This window comes from Oryctolagus cuniculus, chromosome 19 (assembly GCF_964237555.1).
Source record: "Oryctolagus cuniculus chromosome 19, mOryCun1.1, whole genome shotgun sequence".
NCBI classification, from domain to species: domain Eukaryota; kingdom Metazoa; phylum Chordata; class Mammalia; order Lagomorpha; family Leporidae; genus Oryctolagus; species Oryctolagus cuniculus.
The window spans coordinates 9,021,284-9,045,333 of record NC_091450.1 but is presented as its reverse complement, the minus strand read 5'-3'; the positions used below and the strand labels follow the sequence as shown (position 1 = coordinate 9,045,333).

Below are 24,050 nucleotides of genomic sequence, written 5' to 3'. Positions count from 1 at the left end.
GACTCTTCTGTACTGTGGAGGATCAGGGATGGATGTGTGGCCTCTTTCTGAAATTTCTTGTACCCTGATCTTCCATAACTTTTTTTAAAATTAATTCAGCTGTACTTGACATTAAGGGAATATAAAACATGGAAATACTGTGGCTTTGAGTTGCTGTGTCTTTCTGGGGGTGTCTTTAAATGCTGCAGGCTACCAGACTGTACTTTACTGCGTGTCTCCTAAGTGGTTATGATGGCATTTTCTTTAGTGCCCTGAGTCCAGCCTGACCACAGGCAAGGTGGCTTTGAGGAGTGGCAGAGATAGGAGTGCCATAGGCAGACAGACATTACCTGATATGAAAACACAGAAGCAGAAAGTTGGCCGCATGTATCAGGAATCATCCCTGATATCTCTCCCAGTATCATCCTCACATCTGATCTCTCTAAACACCCGCCACACCTCTTCTCTCTTGGTCCTGTCTAGCACTGTGCCTTTTCTGCCTCCTCCTTTTTCTTTTCTCTCTTTGCTACAATTACGGTTAAAACAACTAGTATTTTTCATCTTGACGACAAGAACACAGTAAATAGGTTCCTTGTATCCACTCTAGTCTCTTTCCAATCCATTTCCTACGCAGACATCAAATGAGATTATAAGCTATTATAAAAGAGACATCTGATTTTGCTGCCTACTTGATTAAACCCTCTAGTGCCTTCCCACTGTTTTAAGACAAAGGTAAAATTTAGCATGGCTTACAAAATTCTGCACTCTCTGTCCCTATTCATCTTCTCAGCCTCACCTAATGCCATATTTGCTTGTCTCTCTCTTTTCAGCTTTGTTGTTCTGCCTTCAGTTCCATACATGCACTACCACAGGGCCTTTGCACATGCAGCCCACTTGCTTGCTTCCATCTTCTTTACCTGGTTAGTGTGGACACATCCCCAAGGTCAAACTGTACTTCCTCAGCCTTGCCTGATTGCTGTTTCTCCTTCACACAGCAACTCTCCTCCCTTTTATTATAACAACTTGCATAGGTCTATGATTAATCAGTTTATTTGTCCTTTCTCTTCTTATAGACTGTAAACTTCATGAGGGCAAGGATCATGTTTGTTTCTTTATCCCTGGCCAACTAACTGATTCACAAAATGTAGCAACTGCTTAATAAATGTAAGTTTAATTCATATGAATGGATAGGATATCCATTCATTGATGTTGAATATCATGTGGTTTATCTGCAAGTAGTTTCCTTCAGGGAAGCTGGTTAATACACATCACCAGAATGGTTACAGATATGCCAAAGAAACTCATTTGAACATGGGCCTCTGGATCTGACAAGGACAAAGAGGTTGCATTCCATGTGCTAATTATGATCAGTGACTAATGCCTTGGTGATTCCTGAGTGTGAATTCAGATTCATGGAGAAGAGTTATGGATAAGTTACTGTGCCTGCATGGGTACCAGTGCTTCCACAGCTCGTGGGTACTTGGGATGGTAGTAGCACTGTGCTTTTATACTTTTTCATTGATGATGGCATCTTTCCATTTGTCTGACACCTCGTTAATCCTTCCCTAAAAATGTGCCTTTCTCTCTTCTTCTCTCTCTCTAAATTTATGGTCAACATGACATGGGTGGCAAAGACCTGTCCTTCACTGAGGAGGGCTATCAGGTGCACCCCAGGCTGGTGATGATCGTGCTGAACAAGGACTAGGAATGGGAAACGGTGGGCATCCTTCATGCAGAATGCAGGGAGGGAAGACAGTGTGGGCAATGGAGGGGTTCAAACCACCGCTTTTCACAAAGCACTTCTTGTGGTGCTGCTGCAGACTCCATCTCACAGCCAAGGGTTCTGCCTGGAACAAGGCAGACTAAGTATTGTAAGGTGCAAGTTGGAATGCTTTCCCCGGATGAACTGTGATAGTTGTGTGTTCATATTCCTGTTGGTTCTCAAATTCCAGTAGGAAATATCCTTGAAGGATTTAGAATAATTTAAAGACAGTCACTCTGGTTCACACTATCATAGTACAAACGCTGACAGCATATCAGTTTGCCTAGACTGCAGAATTGTGTACCACAATCACTGTTGCCAAATGGATGAAGCTCCTTTGTTGTCATTTACTTAGTATTTTACTTTACGTAAATGAATTTTCAAAGCTTAAGTGTGTCAATTCTGTAAGTCATAGCTTAGAGAGGGGTGGGTTTATAATTCTTATAAAGCATATTTTCTGGTATGTATGCAAAATGTGAAACGTCAGTGTGCCAAAAAAATCATGTAGCATGTAAACTGTGTGCTGAGTCAGAGAAGGGAGACGTCTCTTTATCGACATCCTGAATGTGGTGTTTGTGTCTGAAACAGTTACACTGCTTCTCCTGTAATGCAGCTGATTAGACGTGACAGTCTCACAGAAGAGTGGAAGAAAAGGGACTGAAAAGCAGGTCTAGTATTGTTATTTTGTCTTTGACAAGCAATGCCTGAACTGTAAATTCTAGTTTCTTGAAATTTATCTTCACTTTGCAACTCAAATGGAAGCCTGTAGAGGGTAGAAAGATACAGGATGTTTTGTGGGAGACATAATGTAATTAACTAGCACCAGGAGAATGTACAATGCTCACAGAAGCATTGGCTTCAGGGAGACAGTGGCAGATTCCTAGAAGGGAACAGTGAGGAGGAAGTTCAGGAAAAATGTGTGCTGCTTCCAGTAGCTACAAGATACAAATTCCTTCAAATGCATGTGAAAAAATGCATCATAGTAGGCTTCACTCTGGAGCATAAAACAACTCTCAGTATATATAAGAAGATGTGAATGATGTATAATGCATTCTTTGACCATACAGCATTAGAAAAATAGTGAATATAAAAACAGATCTAGAAAAATCAAGAAATGTTTGCAAATTGCTACACATTTCTGTCGCTCCCCACTTACGAAGGAACGACACTGGACCCTGTGCTGTTCTTTTTCCCTGGCCCTTCCCGGGTTTGCTGCCACCCCCCCCCCCCCTCTGCAAAGGGGCGGCACCCTTGCCACTTCCCCGCTTCCGCGGAGGAGTGGCACACCACCGGCAGGCTCTCTCAGGGGTTCCTCAGGTGTTCCTTCCGCATGTTGTCTCTCTCCTCCTTTATAGTCCTGTTCCACCAATCCCAACTCTGCTGGTGTTCTCTCCTCACGCGCTGAGCATGCTGCTCTCCACCAATCAGGAGCAGGATCAGCTCCTGCAGCTTGTTAGTCGAATTGGTGAGGCAGCTGTGTGGAAGTTGTTTATTCCCTCTCAGCGCCATATGGTGGGAGATCAGATGCATAGAATTAGTCTTAGCAGTTCCAGTAATTTAGTCTAGTCTCAGTTGCTCCCCACAATTTCTAAATAAACAATGGTCATAGAAAAAAATCAGAAAGACATTACAAGGTATTTTGAGCAGAATGATGAAAACATAAAATACCAAAATCTGAGGAAAAAAACTTAAGGCATGCTAAGAGAAGTCCATGGCTTTAAATACCTACAATAAGAAAAGGAAATTGCAAAGTCTAGCTTCTACATCAACAGTCTAGAGAAAGAACAAGTATACCCAAATGAAGTAGAAAGAAATAGTGACTATAAAAATGAAAATGAACACAGTAGCATACAAGCCATAGAAAATCAATAAAGCCAAAGTCTAGTTCTTTCATAAGATTAATAAAATTCACAATACCTATGATAATGTTCACACAAAAGAGAGAAAATGCAAATGACCAATATTAAAAATTCAAGAGTGGATATCACCACAGACATTACTGATCCTGTAGGCATTAAAACAACAAAAAAAGATTATGTAAAAAAAACTAGACAACAAATTCAACAGTGTAGATAAATTGGGTAAATTCGTTGAAAAAACAGAATTTTTCCAAAATGACAAAAGATGAATTTGACCATCTGAATAGTTCTATATTTGCTAGAAAGTTGAATGTATGATTAAAATCTGTTCCATTTATAAAAAGAAAAAAGAAAAATTCTTGACCTAGATGGTTTCACTGTGAATTCTTTGAAATACTTAAAAAAAGAACAAACACCAGGCTACCCAACGTTATTCAATATGTTACTAATCATAGTCCAACTATATATATATATATAACATATATATATATTTAATAGGCAGAGTGGACAGTGAGAGAGACAGAGAAAGGTCTTCCTTTTGCTGTTGGTTTACCCTCCAATGGCTGACGCGGCTGGCACACTGCAGCCGGCGCACCGCGCTGATCCGAAGGCAGGAGCCAGGTGCTTCTCCTGGTCTCCCATGCGGGTGCAGGGCCCAAGCACTTGGGCCATCCTCCACTGCACTCCTGGGCCATAGCAGAGAGCTGGCCTGGAAGAGGGGCAACCGGGACAGAATTTGGTGCCCCTACTGGGACTAGAACCCAGTGTGCCGGCGCCGCTAAGTGGAGGATTAGCCTATTGAGCCACAGCGCCGGCTCCAACAGCATGGATAAGTGGAGTTTATCTTAGGAATATAAGATTGGTTGAATATTCAAAAATAATTCAATGTCATTATCATATTAACAGAATAAAGGAGAAAATTTTGCAGTTATCTGTCTATAAATGCAGAAAAAGCATTTGGCAGAATCCAACATCCATTCACAATAAAGAACGTAGATTCCTTAATATGACAGAAGAGTATTTAATTTGATGAGCAATGTAAATAGTTCCACAAATATATTCTTGAATTATTCTTTATAATTCTTATTTATCTTTCTTTCTTTAAATGGCAGGGAGACACAGAAAGAGGGAGAGAGAGAAACTTCTTATCAGCTGATTGACTCTGCAAATGCCTGCAAGAGCCAGGGCTCTGTCAGACCAAAGCCAAGATGCAGACATTCAATCCAGGTCTCTGTGAGTTGGAGGGATGCAGATATTTAAATATTTGAGCCATTATCATCACCTGCTGCCTCCTTGCGTGTGCAGTAGCAGCATATGAAATTGGGCACTCAAAAAGGAAGTGGATGTCCCAAGAAGTGTCTTTTTTTCAATATGTTTTTATTTAAGGTATACAAGTTTTATGTACCAAGGGAAAGATTAACATACTATGTGGGGCCTTTGGGTGCAGCAGTTAAGATCTGGTTGGGACAGCTACACCCATATCAGAGTACTTGAGTTTGAGTCCTAGATGCATTCCTGATTCCAATTTCCTGTTAGTGCACGTATTTGGGAGGCCCCAAGTGATGACCCAAGTTGTTGGTTTCCTATGACCCTTGTGAGAGACCTGGACTGAGTTCCTGGCTGCAGTCTGCCGGGCCATGACCATTGTAGCCATGTGGGATTGTACTGGTGGCACACACTCTCACCCTTTCCTATCTGTCTGTATTCCAAATTATTAAAATTTAAAACACAAAATGCTGTATATATTTTCCTCACACATATACAAAAATATTTTCTTTCAGTAAAAGTTTTTATGCCATATTTTACTGAGGAAACATTAAGGTATTATATAAACATTTCACAAGAAAATTTTATTATCTCACAGAATATATAATACTTCTTTCAAGTGTGTAAACATTAATTCTTTTAAAACTCGATCTTGATTTAGGTTTGACTTCTCATTAGACATTAGATAAAGGTTCTGTAAGATCCAGATCCAAGTTCAGCAATATCTGGAAAGAAAAATAAATTTTATGTCAAAGACTTCATAGTTAAATAAGTCAGTATAAAAATGAAAACTTTATCACTGTTGAAGAAAAAAATATATAACTACAGTACAAAATTACTATTGTACATGTTATTTGCCCATAGTTGCACATGGAATTAGGTACTATTGTGAGTTAAGTTTCAGAGCTTCTAATTTTCTGATTCTTCACCAATTTATTGGGCAACCATTTGCTGAAAAGTGGAACTACATAATGAAGATGATACAGTCCATCCCTCCATAATAGATTAGTACACATGACAGGAATGGAGTAGAGTGCTGCTAGAACACACATAAGGAACATGTGTCCTGTTTTCATAATATTGCAGGATTTTTGAGGAGGTTACATAATGCTGATAACTGCAGGACAAGTAAAAATTATGACAGAAGGAGGGAGAAGCAGAATAGTTGCAAAAAACTAGACATGAAGACTACTGTGGAATTATAAATAGTGTAGTCTGGCTTGACAAGAATTTGGCTGTTTTTATTTCATGCCCAGAAATGTGGAATTTCCTGGGAGGTGAAAGGTAAACCAGTGACAAGGGAAATGACTAGAGAAGTTAAATGCCATCTATCAAGTAACAGCTTGTGAACTGTTAGCTTGGCTAAGTATTTCCAGATGAGTTGGGATTTTTTTTCTAACTGTGTCACTACTATACACCTGAAAACCTGATGGTGCCATAGTTTAGTTTTCTTTGAATAGTTTCAGTATGTAGGCTAACAATGTCAGATGGATGGCAGAAGTCAAGAAAGTGTAGAGACAGAAAAGTTGCTGAGACTTTTTGAGATTTTTAAAAAACTATATAGCATGATGACTAAGGAATAAATATATTACTCATTTTGAATGTTTGTTTTTACATGTTTTATTAGATGCATATAAGAAGTTCACCCTAGCATCTATTAACCAAACATTGGATAATGATGTCATTTCCTGCTTATAGTTTATTTCAGAGGCCAATTACTCTAAATTTAATTGGCACATTTTGGCAACATACCTCATCTAGGTCTCTACTTATATCGGTTTGCATCTCCTCCAGCATCTGAAACAAGTTAAATATAAGTTATCATTGGAATGAGATATTATAAAATGTGACCTTTAAATAATACTATGACTAACTTGCGGATGCCTTAAATAATTTCATAAATAAAGATGGTAGAATAGCAACAGGGAGGCCTGTTCTAGGCTGCATAAACTGATCAGAAAAAGTGGAGAAGGTACACTCAGGGAAAACTTCAGTGGAAGATCCTGCGAAAGCAGTGGAAATGGCATGGACCTCAGTGAAGGGACAAACGTGCAGCAGTGACATGGAGCAGAGAGTCTGAACACAACGAAGTACACAACAGCCCACTCTGGTGAGCAAGGTGAGTTCAGACTGCACTGGCTCACACCACTGTTGATACAGCTGGAGGGAGAGATTAGTAGATTGCTGCACCATGACTGAGTCTGACCCGGAACCCTCAGGGGAGCTGGGCAGCTGCTCACCCAGAGGGAGGAAAAAGAAAGAAGTGTGTTTCCCTCTCTCCATTTCTTCCCCTTCCACTCCAGGGAAGACTGACATCATTTTGGACATAAACAGGAGAAGCTGCACTAGCTCTTCCGTGCACACCCAGCATCTTAACAGGGACTGTTGGCAGAGGCAACCACAGCAGTTTGAGTCAGTTGGTGGGGCCTGTGACCCTGTCATCAGGGAAACAACAGCTCTGCTGTACACTCTGGGTAGTGGGCAGAGAGGGAGAGCCATCTCCACCAAAGGGAAGTGCCCCATCCCCTCTTGTACCCACCCAGTACAATTGTGAAAGGAGTAGGGCTGCAGCCAGTGGGTACTGTGCATGCTTGTGATCCAGCAATTTTACCAGAGGGAAAAATCCACATTCCTCAATGACTTTGAGTCTGGCTGGGGGGATCAGACTCATTCCGTCCAGGTGAAACACATACAGGCGGTGGATCTGGGAACCCCCCAGTTTTTCTATGGACCATACAGGCTAGGGGGGTGGAGTGGACTCTTGCACTGTTTGACCATGGGATTCCTGGGTGCTGAGGCTGTGAAAACACTGTAATTGGGGCCAGCACTGTGGTGCAGTGGGTGAAAGCCCTAGCCCGAAGCCCCGGCATCCCATATGGGCACTGGTTCTAGTCCCGGCTGCTCCTCTTCTGATACAGCTCTCTGCTGTGGCCTGGGAAAGCACAGAAGATGGCCCAAGTGCTTGGGCCCCTGCACCTGTGTGGGAGACCCAGAAAAAGCTCCTGGCTCCTGGCTCCTGGCTCCGGATTGGTACAGCTCCGGCCGTTGCAGCCATCTGGGGAGTGAACCAGTGGATGGAAGACCTCTCTCCCTGTAACTCTTTCAAATAAATCAAATAAGTAAAAAGAAAGAAAAAGAAAACCACTGTGACTACGTGAGAGGGGGCAGGGTGTAGCTGGGGTTTAGGGCAAGCTCTGTGCAGAGCCACACGATTGGAACTACTTGGTTGCTGGAGCAGCTCGTTGCATCCATAACCATGCTCACAGGGAGGACTCCACAGATTATTCACGACGGTGAGTGTTGAGCAAACTGTTGACTAACACACAGTCATTGTTCAGCTTAAAGGAGGGGAGGTGAGGGAGTGATCACACTAACAGACGTGACCCCCTCCCACCTTTGGTTAGTAAGAGGAGAGCTACCACCCTCAATCTGAGTGTTACTGTGGATACTTGCTGCACTCCAGAGCACTTACCAGGGTCCCCTGTACACACCCACCACATACCTCTCACATTCAGGGAAAGCACTGACATTCCACCAAGCCACAGAGGCACAGCTCGAAGATAAAAGCCATCAGAGGGGGAAAAATTTAACTCCGCAAATGCCAAAAAATAAACACAGAAATTCAAGAAACAAGGATAAGGAAGACACCATGACCTCCAGAAAGGAACACAACATTTCAATATTAGAATGTGAAGATGAAGAGATTGATGGAATGTCAGAAATGGAATTTTAAAAGTTAATTATAGGATTACTCAAAAGCAGTCAGAAGCAAATTCAGGAACTAGAGAAAACCATACATGACAGGAAAGAAAGTTTTTCTCATGAAATTGAGATTTTAAAGAGAAATAAAAAAATAGAAATAAAGAATTCAATAGATCAAATAAGATGTAGTGGAAAGCCTTAACAGCAGATTTGGGGAGGCAGCAAAAAGAATATTCAAACTAGAAGATAAATCTTTGGAAATCCTACAGTCAGACGAAAAACCATAAGAACAAAACAACAACAGCAAAACCTAAGAAGAAAATAGAAAATTTAGTATCAGTGTTGGAGATTTATGGGATACTACCAAATAACAAAACATATGGGTCTTAGGAGTTCCTGAAGGTGTGGAAAGAGAGAATGGACTTGAAGGCCTACTTAGCGAAATAATTACAGAAAAATCTCCCCAGTTTGGAGAAAGAAAGGGATGCCCACGTAGAGGAAGCACATAGAACTCCTAACAGACATGACAAGAAAAGATTTTTATGACACATTGTAGTAAAACTCTCCACAGTGAAACAATAAAGAAAACATTGCAGAATATGCAGGAGAGAAATGCCAGATTACTTTCAGAGTATTTTTAGACTGTAGTTGACTTCTCATTAAAAAACCATACAAGGTGGAAAGGAATGGTGAAATATAGTCCAAATCCTAAAAGAAAAAAAGAAAACTAGAATACTGTATCCTACTAAGTTATCATTTATGAATGAAGGTGAAATAAAGGCCTTCTACAATAAACAAAGTGAAAGAATTTTTCTCCACTCATCTAGCCTTACAAACAATGCTAAAGGATGCATTACACACTGAAACACAGAAAGATAGCCACCATTATGGAAGAATGGTAAGGCAGAAAATCCCACAGTACAAATACACAAGAAATCCAAAGTAAAAACAGGAATATTTAAGGAAAAATGGCAGGGCCAACTCATTATTTATCATTCCAATTTTAGTATATGTGCTGCCAGAGTGAGCACTCATTATTTATCAATAGTCACCTTGAATGTATATGGCTTCAACTCTCCAGTTAAAAGATACAGACTGGCTTAATGGATTAAAAAGCAATACCCATCTATTTTCTGCTCACAAGAAATACATCTCATCAACAAAGATACATGTAGAGTGAAAGTGAAAGGATGAGTGGCGCCACAGCTCAACAGGCTAATCCTCCGCCTTGCAATGCTGGCACACTGGGTTCTAGTCCTGGTCGGGGCGCTGGATTCTGTCCCAGTTGCCCCTCTTCCAGGCCAGCTCTCTGCTATGTCCCGGGAGTGCAGTGGAGGATGGCCCAAGTGCTTGGGCCCTGTACCCCATGGGAGACCAGGAGAAGCACCTGGCTCCTGCCTTCGGATCAGCGCGTGCGCTGGCCGCAGCGCACCGGCCGTGACGGCCTTTGGAGGGTGAACCAACGGCAAAGGAAGACCTTTCTCTCTGTCTCTCTCTCTCTCTCTGTCCACTCTGCCTGTCAAAAAAAGAAAAAAAAAGAAAGTGAAAGGATGGAAAAAGATATACTAACAGAATATCTTTGCTAACAGAAACCAAAAAGAGCTGTTGCCACCCTAATATCAGACAAAATAGACTTTAACATAAAAACTGTTAAAAGAGATGAACAAGGGCACTATGTAATATTAAGGATCAATTCAACAGGAAGATGTGACTGTAAGAAATATATACATACTTAAAAAATACAAGGTGCCTGGCTGCCTGGCTATTTAAAAGAAATGTTACTGGATCTAAAGTGAGACAAAGACTGCAACACATAGTAACAGGGAACCAGTACCCCACTTTTAGCAATGGACACATAAACCAGACAGAAAATCAGCAAAGAAACAACAGAGTTAATTAATGGTATAGACCAAATGGACCTAACAAACATCTACAGAACATTTCACCCCACAGTGGCAGACTGTGCATTCTTCTCATCAGTGCATGGAACATTCCCTAGAATAGAGCATATACTAAGCCATAAAGCAAGTGTCAATAAGTTCAAAAAATTGAAATAATACCATGTGTCTTTTCTGGCCACAATGGAATAAAGCTGGAAATCAACAACTCAAGGATCTCTAGATCATATGCAAACACATTGGAACTGAACAACATGTTCCTGAATGAATTGTGAGTCATAGAAGAAATGAAGAGAGAAATAAAAAGATTTCTGAAAACAAATGAATACATCATATAAAAAATGGGATATAACAAAAGGAGTGTTAAGAGGGAAGGTTATAGCAATCGGTGCCTATGTGAAGAAATTGGAAAGGTACCAAATAAATGAGCTATCAGTGCATCTCAAGGACCTAAAAACCAAGCCAAACCTAAATTAGTAGGAGAAAAGAAATAATTAAAATTAGAGAGCAAATAAAATTGAAACAAAAATACAAAAAAATGGTGAAATGAAGAACTGGTCTTTTGAAAAAATAAAATTAATACAGCATTGACACAATTAACCAAAAATAAATAAATAAAAGAGGGAGAAGACCCAAATTAATAAAATTAGAGGTGAAAAAGAAATGTAACAACAAATCCTAATGAAATAAGAATCATCAGGAATTACTACAAAGAGCTGTATGCCAACAAATTAGGAAATCTAGTAAAAGTGGATAGATTCCTAGACACATACAATCTACCAAAATTGAGTCATGAAGACATAGAAAGTCATCATTTAACATTAGCCAGATGTACTTTGCATTACAGAGATCCTGAAAACACCATCAAAACTATAATTCAGTGTGCATCAATTAAATAGCAAGAATACAAATTGCAAACTAGTTGCCATGAGTCTTTATTTTTTGTTTGAACAAATGTTGAATTGTTTTGTAATTTCCCCCAGTCAAAAAAATGGTCAAGGCATAAAGCAAATGTCTTAAACTGGGTCAGCTGGGTTTTACCAGCTTCACAATTGATATATTTTGTCACTGTGGGATCCATTTCTACATACCCAGAAGTGGACTTATACCATGAATGAAATTGTGTGTTTATACTTGATGTTTCCTGTTACACCTTTGTTGGAGCGGGGCACAATGTGCAGTTTTACGCAGGATTCTGAGATGGAAGAAGAGAAATGATTTTGTTTGATGGTAGTTGCAATTGATAGTTGCCACCTTAATCATTAGTCATCCAAGTGATGGCAAGATAGGTGAACTTCATTTTACAAATCCAAATATTTGCTTCATCTAATTACTTAACATTGTACATTTTCCTGGCAGTAAACACATTTAGCAAATATTGTGGTAAAACTGCTTTATTAATAAGAAACAATTAAGGACATACTGTTACTGAAGAAAAGATCCAAGAATTAGAACTTAACAAAACTTGATCTTCTTTGTTGCTACAGGTTTAATATATAAAAATGTTTATCTTGAAATCCTTCAAACAGTAAACATCAGTCTGTTGTTAAAAGTATATATGTCGGCCAGCGCTGCGGCTCACTAGGCTAATCCTCTGCCTAGCGGCGCCGGCACACTGGGTTCTAGCCCCGGTCGGGGCGCCGGATTCTGTCCCGGTTGCCCCTCTTCCAGGCCAGCTCTCTGCTATGTCCCGGGAGTGCAGTGGAGGATGGCCCAAGTGCTTGGGCCCTGTACCCCATGGGAGACCAGGATAAGTACCTGGCTCCTGCCATCGGATCAGCACGGTGCGCCGGCCGCAGCGCACTGGCCGCGGCGGCCATTGGAGGTTGAACCAACGGCAAAAGGAAGACCTTTCTCTCTGTCTCTCTCTCTCACTATCCACTCTGCCTGTCAAAAAAATTTTTTAAAAAATTAAAAAAAAGTTTATATGTCAATCACTCACTAATGATGTCAGGGCAGGGGACTAATGGTGCAACAAAACCATAAAAGTGTTTTTAACTACAGTACAGTGAAAATCAACTAGAAACGGAGCCAAATACTTCAAAGTATATCATGTTATTAGGCAGAATTACTCAATTTCTAAAGCCCAATTTAAATGCAATTTTAAAAGAAACTTAAAATGTTTCAGTTTGGTTAAATTTATTGAATGAAATATTAAAAGGTTGATGATATAAAATTTATTTTCTTTCTGTGTTAATTATTATTTTTTTTTAGAATTTTTTTTTAATCTTTAATTTAATGAATATAAATTTCCAAAGTACGACTCATGTGTTACAATGGCTTCCCCCCCCATACCGTCCCTCCCACCCACAACCCTCCCCTTTCCCACTCCCTCTCCCCTTCCATTCACATCAAGATTCATTTTCGATTATCTTAATATACAGAAGATCAGCTTAGTATACCTTAAGTAAGTATTTCAACAGTTTGCTCCCACACAGAAACATAAAGTGAAAAATAATAGATGATTTTTTTTAAATGATGATGAAATCAGATCAGACCTATTGTCATGTTTAATCCCAGTGAGAGTCAAGTTGGGAATTGATAATTTCTTTCTTTTCTTTTTTTTTTTTTTTACAGAGGATCAGTTTAGTATGCATTAAGTAAAGATTTCAACAGTTTGCACCCCCATAGAAACACAAAGTGAAATATACTGTTTGAGTACTCGTTATAGCATTAAGCCTCAGTGTACAGCACGTTAAGGACAGAGATCCTACATGAGGAGTAAGTGCACAGTGACTCCTGTTGTTGACTTTACCAATTGACACTCCTGTCTATGGCATCAGTAATCTCCCTATGCACCAGTTATGAGTTTCCAAGGCTATGGAAGCCCCTTGAGTTCTCCGACTCTTATCTTGTTTAGACACGGTCATAGTCAAAGTGGAGGTTCTCTCCTCCCTTCAGAGAAAGGCACCTCCCTCTTTGAAGACCTGTTCTTTCCACTGGGATCTCACTCACAGAGATCTTTTTGCCAGAATGTCTTGGCTTTCCATGCCTGAAATACTCTCATGGGCTTTTCAGCCAGATCCGAGTGCCTTTAGGGCTGATTCTGAGGCCAGAGTGCTATTTAGGACATCTGCCATTCTATGAGTCTGCTGAGTATCTCACTTCCCATGTTGGATCACTCTCCCCTTTATTTATTCTATCGGTTGGTGTTAGCAGATACTAGACTTGTTTATGTGCTCCCTTTGACTCTTAGTCCTTTCATTATGATCAATTGTGAACTGAAATTGATCACTTGGAGTAGTGAGATGGCATTGGCACATGCCACCTTGATGGGATTGAATTGGAATCCCCTGGTATGTTTCCAACTCTACCAATTGGGGCAAGTCAGCCCGAGCATGCCCCAAATTATACATCTCTTCCCTCTCTTATTCCCACTCTTATGTTTAACAGGGATCACATTTCAGTTAATTTTCAACACTTAAGAATAACTCTGTGATAATTACAGAATTAAACCAGTCATATTAAGTAGAACAGACAAAAAAAAAATACTATGAGGGATAATGTATTAAGTTGTCCATTAGCAGTCAGGGCTATGCTGATCAAGTCACCATTTCTCATAGTGTCCATCTCACTTCAACAGGTTTCCTTTTTGGTGTTCAGTCAGTTGTCACCGATCAGGGAGAACATATGGTATTTGTCCCTTTGGGACTGGCTTACTTCACTCAGCATGATGTGTTCCAGATTCCTCCATTTTGTTGCAAATGACTGGATTTCGTTGTTTCTTACTGCGGTATAGTACTCTAAAGAATACATATCCCATAATTTCTTTATCCAGTCTACCGTTGATGGGCATTTAGGTTGGTTCCAGGTCTTGGCTATTGTGAATTGTGCTGCAATAAACATTAGGGTGCAGACCGCTTTTTTGTTTATCAATTTAAACTCCTTTGGGTAAATTCCAAGGAGTGGGATGGCTGGGTCGAATGGTAGGGTTATATTCAGGTTTCTGAGGAATCTCCAGACTGATTTCCATAGTGGCTTGACCAGTTTGCATTCCCACCAACAGTGGGTTAGTGTCCCTTTTTCCCCACATCCTCGCCAGCATCTGTTGTTGGTAGATTTCTGTATGTGAGCCATTCTAACCGGGGTGAGGTGAAACCTCATTGTGGTTTTGATTTGCATTTCCCTGATTGCTAGTGACCTTGAACATTTTTTCATGTGCCTGTTGGCCATTTGGATTTCCTCTTTTGAAAAATGTCTATTGAGGTCCTTGGCCCATCTCTTAAGTGGGTTGTTGGTTTTGTTTTTGTGGAGTTTCTTGATCTCTTTGTAGAGTCTGGTTATTAACCCTTTATCTGTTGCATAGTTTGCAAATATTTTTTCCCATTCTGTCGGTTGTCTCTTCACTCTCCTGACTGTTTCTTTTGCAGTACAGAAACTTCTCAATTTGATGCAATCCCAATAGTTGATTTTGGCTTTGACTGTCTGTGCCTCCCGGGTCTTTTCCAGAAATTCTTTGCCTGTGCCAATATCTTGAAGGGTTTCTCCAATGTTCTCTAATAACTTAATGGTGTCAGGACGTAGATTTAGGTCTTTAATCCACGTTGAGTGGATTTTTGTGTAAGGTGTAAGGTAGGGGTCTTGCTTCATGCTTCTGCACGTGGAAATCCAGTTTTCCCAGCACCATTTATTGAATAGACTGTCCTTGCTGCAGGAATTAGTTTTAGATCCTTGATCAAATATAAGTTGGCTGTAGATGTTTGGGTTGATTTCTGGTGTTTCAATTCTGTTCCATTGGTCTATCCATCTGTTTCTGTACCAGTACCATGCTGTTTTGATTACAACTGCCCTGTAGTATGTCCTGAAGTCTGGTATTGTGATGCCTCCGGCTTTGTTTTTGTTGTACAAGATTGCTTTAGCTATTCGAGGTCTCTTGTGCCTCCATATGAATTTCAGCATCATTTTTTCTAGATCTGCGAAGAATGTCTTTGGTATCTTGATTGGGATTGCATTGAATCTATAAATTGCTTTTGGGAGAATGGACATTTTGATGATGTTGATTCTTCCAATCCATGAGCATGGAAGATTTTTCCATTTTTTGGTATCCTCTTCTATTTCTTTCTTTAAGGTTTTGTAGTTTTCATCGTAGAGATCTTTAACGTCCTTGGTTAAGTTTATTCCAAGGTATCTGATTGTTTTTGTAGCTATTGTGAATGGGATTGATCTTAGCAGCTCTTTCTCAGTCATGGCATTGCTTGTGTATACAAAGGCTGTTGATTTTTGTGCATTGATTTTATATCCTGCCACTTTGCCAAACTCCTCTATGAGTTCCAATAGTCTCTTAGTAGAGTTCTTTGGATCCTCTAAGTACAGAATCATATCGTCTGCAAAGAGGGATAGTTTGACTTCTTCCTTCTTGATTTGTATTCCTTTGATTTCTTTTTCTTGTCTGATGGCTCTGGCTAAAACTTCCAGAACTATGTTAAATAGCAGTGGTGAGAGTGGGCATCCCTGTCTGGTGCCAGATTTCAGTGGAAATGCTTCCAACTTTTCCCCATTCAATAGGATGCTGGCTGTGGGTTTTTTATAAATTGCTTTGATTATATTGAGGAATGTTCCTTCTACACCCAATTTGCTTAGAGTTTTCATCATGAAAGGGTGTTGAATTTTATCAAATGCTTTCTCTGCATCAATTGAGATAATCATATGGTTTTTCTTCTGCAGTCTGTTAATGTGGTGAATCACATTGATTGATTTGCGTATGTTGAACCATCCCTGCATACCAGGGATGAATCCCACTTGGTCTGGGTGGATGATTTTCCTGATGTGTTGTTGTATTCTATTGGCCAGAATTTTATTGAGGATTTTTGCGTCTATGTTCATCAGGGATATTGGTCTGTAATTTTCTTTCAGTGCTGCATCTTTCTCTGGCTTAGGGATTAAGGTGATGCTGGCTTCATAGAAAGAATTTGGGAGGATTCCCTCTTTTTCAATTGTTCTGAATAGTTTGAGAAGAAATGGGATTAGTTCTTCTTTAAATGTCTGGTAGAATTCAGCAGTGAATCCATCTGGTCCTGGGCTTTTCTTTGTTGGGAGGGCCTTTATTACTGTTTCAATTTCTGTCTCAGTTATGGGTCTATTTAGGTTTTCGATGTCTTCCTGGTTCAATTTTGGTAGATTGCATGTGTCCAGGAATCTATCCATTTCTGATAGGTTTTCCTGTTTGCTGGCATACAGGTCCTTGTAGTAATTTCTGATGATTCTTTTTATTTCTGTGGTGTCTGTTGTCACGTTTCCTTTTTCATCTCTGATTTTATTGATTTGGGTCTTTTCTCTCCTTTTTTTAGTTAGTTGGGCCAATGGGGTGTCAATTTTGTTTATTTTTTCAAAAAACCAGCTTCTCGCTTGGCTGATTTTTTGTAATGTTTTTCTTGATTCAATCCTGTTAATTTCTTCTCTGGTTTTAATTATTTCTCTTCTCCTACTAGATTTGGGTTTGGTTTGCTGCAGTTTTTCTAGGTCCTTGAGGTGCGCTGAAAGCTCATTTATTTGGTACCTTTCCAATTTCTTGGTATAGGCACCTATTGCTATAAATTTGCCTCTCAATACTGCTTTTGCTGTATCCCATAAGTTTTGATATGTTGTGTTGTTGTCTTCATTTACTTCCAGAAAGTTTTTGATTTCTCTTTTGATTTCTTGAATGACCCAGTGTTCATTCAGGAGCATGTTGTTCAGTCTCCATGTGTTTGCATACTTTCTGGGGTTTCCTGAGTTGCTAATTTCCAACTTCATCCCGCTGTGGTCTGAGAAGCTGCATGGTATGATTCTAATTCTTTTAAATTTGCTGAGACTTGCTTTATGGGCTAGTATGTGGTCAATCCTAGAGAAGGTTCCATGTGCTGCTGAGAAGAATGTGAAGTCTGTAGATGTAGGGTTGAAAGTTCTGTATATATCTGTTAGATCCATTTGGGCAATAGTGTCAATTAAATCTGCTGTTTCCTTGTTGATCTCTGTCCGGATGATCTGTCTATTTCTGAGAGTGGAGTATTGAAGTCCCCCAGTACTATTGTATTGGAATCTAAATCTCCCTTTAAGTCCCTTAACATATCTTTTAAATAGACCGGTGCCCTGTAATTAGGTGCATATACATTTATAATAGTTACATCTTCCTGTTGAATTGAACCCTTAATCATTATATAGTGTCCCTCTTTGTCTCTCTTAACAGTTTTTGTATTAAAGTTTATTTTGTCTGATATTAGTATGGCTACACCTGCTTTTTTTTTGCTTTCTGTTGGCATGGAATATCTTTTTCCAACCTTTCACTTTCAGTCTGCATGCCTCTTTGTTAGAGAGATGTGTTTCTTGTAGGCAACAAATAGTTGGGTTGTGTTCTGTGAGCCAGTCAGCTAAACGGTGTCTTTTAACTGAAGAATTCAGACCATTAATGTGCAATGTGACTATTGATACGTAGTGACTTTGCCCTGCCATTTTCCCGGAAATATTTTCTAGTATATGCTTTGAGCTTCCCATGCTCTTTTACTGGTAGGTGTTCTTCCTTTCCCTTCTTTCATATTGATGGCCGTGTTTCTGTGTTTCTGAGTGTAGCACATCTTTAAGTATCTTTTGCAGGGCCGGACGAGTGGCCACAAAGTCTTTCAATTTCTGTTTGCTATGAAAGGTCTTTATTTCACCTTCATTCACAAATGAGAGCTTGGCAGGATATAATATTCTGGGCTGGCAATTTTTCTCTCTTAGCACCTGTGCTATGTCTCGCCATTCCCTCCTAGCTTGTAGGGTTTCTGATGAGAAGTCAGCTGTGAGTCTGATTGGAGATCCTCTGAGAGTAATCTGACGTTTCTCTCTTGCACATTTTAGGATCTTTTCTTTATGTTTCACTGTGGTAAGTTTAATTACCACGTGTCGTGGTGAGGATCTCTTTTGGTCATGTTTATTGGGGGTTCTATGAGCTTCCTGTACTAGGATATCTCTGTCCTTCTCCAAACCTGGAAAGTTCTCTGCTAGTATCTCACTAAAAAGGCCTTCCAATCCTTTCTCTCTCTCCATGCCTTCAGGAACTCCTAGAACTCGAATGTTGGTTTTTTTAATAGTATCCTGTAGATTACCAACAATATTTTTTAGGTTTCTAATTTCCTCTTCTTTTCTTTGGTTTGACTGTGTGTTTTCCTGTGCTCTATCTTCTAAGTCCGATATTCTCTCTTCTGCTTCACCCATTCTGTTTTTAAGGCTTTCTAATGTGTTTGTCATTTGATCTATTGAGCTCTTCATTTCATTTTGATTTCTCTTCACTATAACACTTTCCTGTTCTACTAGTTTCTGAGTTTCATTTTGACTCTTCCTTAAAATTTCATTTTCACGAGAGAGATTTTCAATCTTGTCCATTAAGGATTTCTGTAGTTCAAGGATTTGCTTTTGAAAACTTCTAAATGTTCTTATCATAAATTTTTTGAAATCTGTATCTTGCATTTCTTCTATCTCATCATCTTCATACTCTTGGCTTGGGGTGTTTTGCTTATTTGGAGGCATCATAGTGTCATCGTTGATCTTGCTCCCTCTATTTCTGTGTTTGTTACTCGGCATAGTTAATTCTTCTTGCGTCACTGTGCGTTTTTTTTTTTTTTTTTATACTGTGTCGGTGTTAAGTGGACTGCCTGCTGTTGGAGGAGCCTTGGAGGCTTGAGATGGGTGCGGCCTGAGAGCTCTGCCTGGTTCTTCCTGGTTAAGGGTGTGCAAAGGTGACACCCTCAGGTTATGCGTGGTAAATCTCTCTCTTTTTATTTATTTATTTATTTATTTTATTTATTCAGGGGGTAAGTAACACCGCAGGCTGTGCAGAATTGATGGTATTTAGCTTCCAGTCTTTGGCTCCTCTGGACTCCCACTGGGTTGCCTAGGCTACTGAATTGTAGTGACTCAGTTCCTTAGCTCTCCCCCATTGATATGTAAATCCAGAGAGCAGGCCTGCTCTTTGTCTCTTGGGAATTCTTCTAGCCTCACAGCCTTGTAACCTTTGCAAGGTTAGGGGGAAGAGAAACCCCGAAGCTTTTTTTTTCCTTCTTTCCGGTAGTGAGTTTGCTGCACTTTCTGGCCCCCCTCTAGATTCTGACCCCCGTTTCCCCACCAATGTCTCGGGTTATTGAGCTCACCTCCCCTTCCAGCGCCGATGTGTGGACTCGGAGCCCTGAGCGTCCCAGGTCTCCCCGCTGTTGTCTGTGTGGCATGCACTCCCCTTGGAGCACTGGGGCTTCTGCGGCTAGGTCCCGCGACTTGGCTTCCGCGCGGTGGGCGACCTTGTTCTCCCAGTAGGTCCTCCGATTCACGATTCCCGTGCAATTTTTTCCTGGTTCTTTTTTCTGCGGCTACCGTAACTCCCCTTTTATTAAACTAAATTTTCCCGGACTATCGGTGCGCGCCCTCACTATTCCGCCATCTTGGCTCCGCCTTTCTGTGTTAATTAATTATGACATTAACATACATGTCAATTAATAGTTTTTTTTTTGACAGAGTGGATAGTGAGAGAGAGAGACAGAGAGAAAGGTCTTCCTTTTTGCCGTTGGTTCACCCTCCAATGGCCACCACGGCTGGCGCGCTGCGGCCAGCGCACTGCGCTGATCCAAAGGCAGGAGCCAGGTGCTTCTCCTGGTCTCCCATGGGGTGCAGGGCCCAAGCACTTGGGCCATCCTCCACTGCACTCCCTGGCCACAGCAGAGAGCTGGCCTGGAAGAAGGGCAACCGGGAAAGAATCCGGTGCCCAGACCGGGACTAGAACCCAGTGTGCCGGCGCCGCTAGGTGGAGGATTAGCCTATTGAGCTGCGGCGCCGGCAACATCCATGTCAATTAAATTCAGTGTTTTGCCAAATAAAAACTAAAATGACAGACCCAAAGGAAAAAGAGAAATTCTAACCATGAACAAATAGTCCACCATGCTGTTATATGAAGACTGCTGTCTTGAAGTTGGTATCATTAAGTTTTCTTTTGGAGTAAGATTTCTATTCAACACTGAGCTATTATTAAAATTTCCACCACAAGTTGACTCTAGGATGGGTCTCACAGTAAGAGTGTTGAGTAAAGCTCTGTTCCGCTGCTTCTCCAGAAGAAGTTTGGTTCTGACCTCTGCCAATGTGACATTAGTCCTGTTAAGATTACAGAAGGTAAACACTTAGTATTTTGATTTTTGCCCCTAATAATTACCAAATACCTTGCATTTAAAAGAAACTGGTAAGAGTAAATGGAGTTTCCTGTTACACAGTGGTTTTTTTAATCGCTGCCACCCGCAACCCTCCCCTTTCCGTCTCCCTCCCCGCTTCCATTCACATGAAGATTCATTTTCAGTTCTCTTTATATACAGAAGATCAGTTTAGCATATATTAAGTAAAGATTTCAACAGTTTGTACCCACATAGAAACACAAAGTGAAAAATACTGTCTGTGTACTAGTTATAGCATTAAATCACAATGTACAGTGTTTTAACAGTAAAGTGTATCAGGACATATCTATTGTACACAAAGGTTTTAAATTATTCAAAGTAATTCATGTTTTAGGGGGATCACTGAAGAACAGATGATTCAAAGAAATTGAGAAGAAAAATGGCTATCAGTGATGTATGGTTGACCTGATGCCTCTGGAATGGCTCTACTTACAAGATTCTTGGCAATGGCATTTAAAGGATAACTATGTGAGATGATGAACATGTTGATTTTGTCAACTAAAATCACCTTATTTCTCTATAAAATATATCAAAACCATCATGTTGCAACCTTTATATATATACAATTAAAAACTTGTTTAAAAGGCCAGCCAGCTTTAAGATTTAAAGAACATCCTCAAAAACAGTTTCAAGAATTTGCTTTGAGAACCACTGCACTTTTCACATGTTTTTCCTATTTCCTGAGAAAAAATAAAGCATTGAGGGATAATTTGGAGCAATATTTTCTAGGGGAGAATCACATAGTTGAGTCAGTGATCAAAAACTCCACAGCACTTCCAAGGGCATTTAGGGCATAACATTGCTACCAGTGCATCAGAGGTGGACTTCGACTTTCTGTCTTCCACACACTTCCTCCAGCTGGAAAACATTTTAATTTGAAACACTCTGAATTACACTTCACTTCTCTAAAGTAAATTTTCCCTATTCCACAGTAGAATGGAAAACCTAGAGGATCGTTTGTCTTCAAGGCACTTTCTAGTGATAATGTCAGCAATAACAATGAAGGAAAAGTTAATTTACCAAGTGCCAGTAGTGCTAGGAGTTGTTGTGGTAGTTGACCCCGTGGGTTTAAGTAGCAATCTTCTCTAAAATAATTAGAATAATTAATATTTACATAAACTGTTCTACAGTTATGTTAATTTCATCAGGTACCATTTCATGAAATTATCTAGTTAACTCATTTCCTACTAATAGCATGAACATATCTCAATTAAAATTATACCTGATGCATATTAATGAACTTATTTTCTATGCCTATGATTTGACTTACTCATTTAGCTTATTATATAATGTTTTTCTAACTTGCACTTCTTCTAGATACAGTTGCTTATATTTTTCCAGTTCTCTTATGATAGAATCTTCTTGAACAGCTTTCATTTTGGAGAGTTCATATTCCAGTTCTTTAATTCTGAGTTCCTTTTGATTCATTATTGAAGCATTATTAGTCTCTTTTAACTGCTGTATTTTTTCTTTGGATGATGCTTGTTCCTAGAGAAAATTTAAAAAATAATTACCACTTGAATAGTTATTGTATATTTGTTTCCTTTAGTTTTGGATCAATGATTCAGAGAGAAATTTTTAAAAATGTGAAATAAGAAGTTTGAAATATGTACTTTGTTACCCATGAATGAACTATGAATTGTAATAAAAAGTAAATCATTCTTATGTTATTACTTATGTAATACAATAATCAAAAAAGTAGAATCAATTTTAATTTTTAAATTCAAAATAATGTCATATAAAATTAAAGAATATAACAATTTCTATATCATATTTTTCATGGATTTAATGAGAAATCGCATCACACAGTATACAAACTTAATGAGCTGATCTATGTATTTTCCTGAATGAAAGTAACTCAGTCAATAAAGTTGTCTTGTCAACTTTTGATATTTTCCACTAAACAACAATGGTAGCAACAAAACTTGCTGATAATTCAGTGATTTTTTTTTTTTATTTTTGACAGGCAGAGTGGACAGTGAGAGAGAGAGAGAGAGAGAGAGAGAGAGAAATGTCTTCCTCTACTGTTAGTTCACCCTCAATGGCCGCTGCAGCCAGCGCACTGTGGCCGGCGCACCGCACTGATCCAAAGTCAGGAGCCAGGTGCTTCTCCTGGTCTCCCATGGGGTAAGGGCCCAAGCACTTGGGCCATCCTCCACTGCACTCCCGGGCCACAGCAGAGAGCTGGCCTGGAAGAGGGCAACCGGGACAGAATCCGGCTCCCCGACCAGGACTAGAACCCAGTGTGCTGGCACCGCAAGGCGGAGGATTAGCCTGTTGAGCCGTGGCACTGGCTTTCAGTGATATTGAGAAATAACTGATTCCCTTTATATATAGTCATTATCAGATTGTAAGAGAAGGTGACATTTCTTCCATGATGTGCTGTCACCTGAATATGAACTGACTGTGGTTTCTGCTGGACAGAATATGAAACACTATTGGGTGACCTTCCTTAGGATAGAAGATGAGATGTGATACAGCTTCCACCTGAGTTTTTCTACTGAAGCTCACCCTTCTAGTCCAGCCCTGATGTTGTGAGGAAACCCCAGCCAAAGGCAAATCATCACATAGGTGTTCCGACTGCCCAGTGAATGATCTTATCAAACCCAAGCTTCAACTGCTACACGTGTTAGTAAATAAACCTGTGATGATTCTGTTCACCAGCTTTATCTCAGTTGATGCTAAGTGCATAATAAATGAGTGGCCCTTTGACTCTTGACTAAATTGCAGTTTGTAAACAAAATAAATGTTGCATTGAAACTGAATTACTTTTTGGAGGGAGAGAGAGTCAAAGAAAGAAGAGGAGTGCGGGGTGAATGTGGAGGGAGAGGCTGAACCCAGCAACAAGGAACTAAATCCAGGTCTCCCATATGGGTCGCAGGGATCCAGTAACTTGAGCCACCACCTCTGCTTCCCAGGATCTACAGTGGAAGGAAGCTAGAATTTGGTGCCAGAGCCAAGGATCAAACCAAGGCATTCTGATATGGGACATGGGCCTCTTAACTGCCAGGTCATACACCTGTCCCAGAAATACTGACTGATGAGATTTTTGCTACACAGTAATAGAAAACTGATACTAAATATGGAGGGTTACAATTATTTTTTAAAAAAAGAAACCAAGATCTAAAGCACATACTATGCCTTCAGACAAGAGGGAGGTAGAAGTTGAAAAGATAGAAGAGTAAGAATGAAAAACAAAAGCACTTCAAAGGGATGTGAGTGGAAGCTTAATGGAATTTGAAGAGACTGACAGGAAGAGCTTCAGGCCAGTGAAGAAAATGACACTAAAACCTGGAGGCAAGAGACTTCTGGCTACATAGTGGTAGAAACTAAAATTGATGTGAGACATAAGCTGAAGGAAGACTATTAAATGTAAAGAAACCAGAATTTACTGCATTAAAATATCTGTGTCTCATTT

At 40.0% G+C, this 24,050-nt stretch overlaps 2 protein-coding genes across 3 annotated transcripts in view; one reads left to right on the top strand and one right to left on the bottom strand.

Annotated features, from left to right (window-relative positions):
- LOC127486342 (transport and Golgi organization protein 1 homolog) overlaps window positions 1-24,050 on the top strand; it is a 91,651-nt gene that overhangs the window by 9,938 nt on the left and 57,663 nt on the right. The gene's annotated exons all lie outside the window — the stretch shown is intronic.
- The window catches only part of LOC138847136 (ankyrin repeat domain-containing protein 26-like), a 271,305-nt gene continuing 251,948 nt past the window's right edge, over window positions 4,694-24,050 (bottom strand). Inside the window, exons 7-10 of the mRNA XM_070064933.1 lie at window positions 21,903-22,120; window positions 20,330-20,558; window positions 6,619-6,663; window positions 4,694-5,591 (exon numbers count right to left, since the gene is read on the bottom strand). Coding sequence (XP_069921034.1) covers window positions 5,541-5,591; window positions 6,619-6,663; window positions 20,330-20,558; window positions 21,903-22,120 — 543 coding nt within the window. The 3' untranslated portion in view covers window positions 4,694-5,540. The remainder of the gene's footprint in view (window positions 5,592-6,618; window positions 6,664-20,329; window positions 20,559-21,902; window positions 22,121-24,050) is intronic.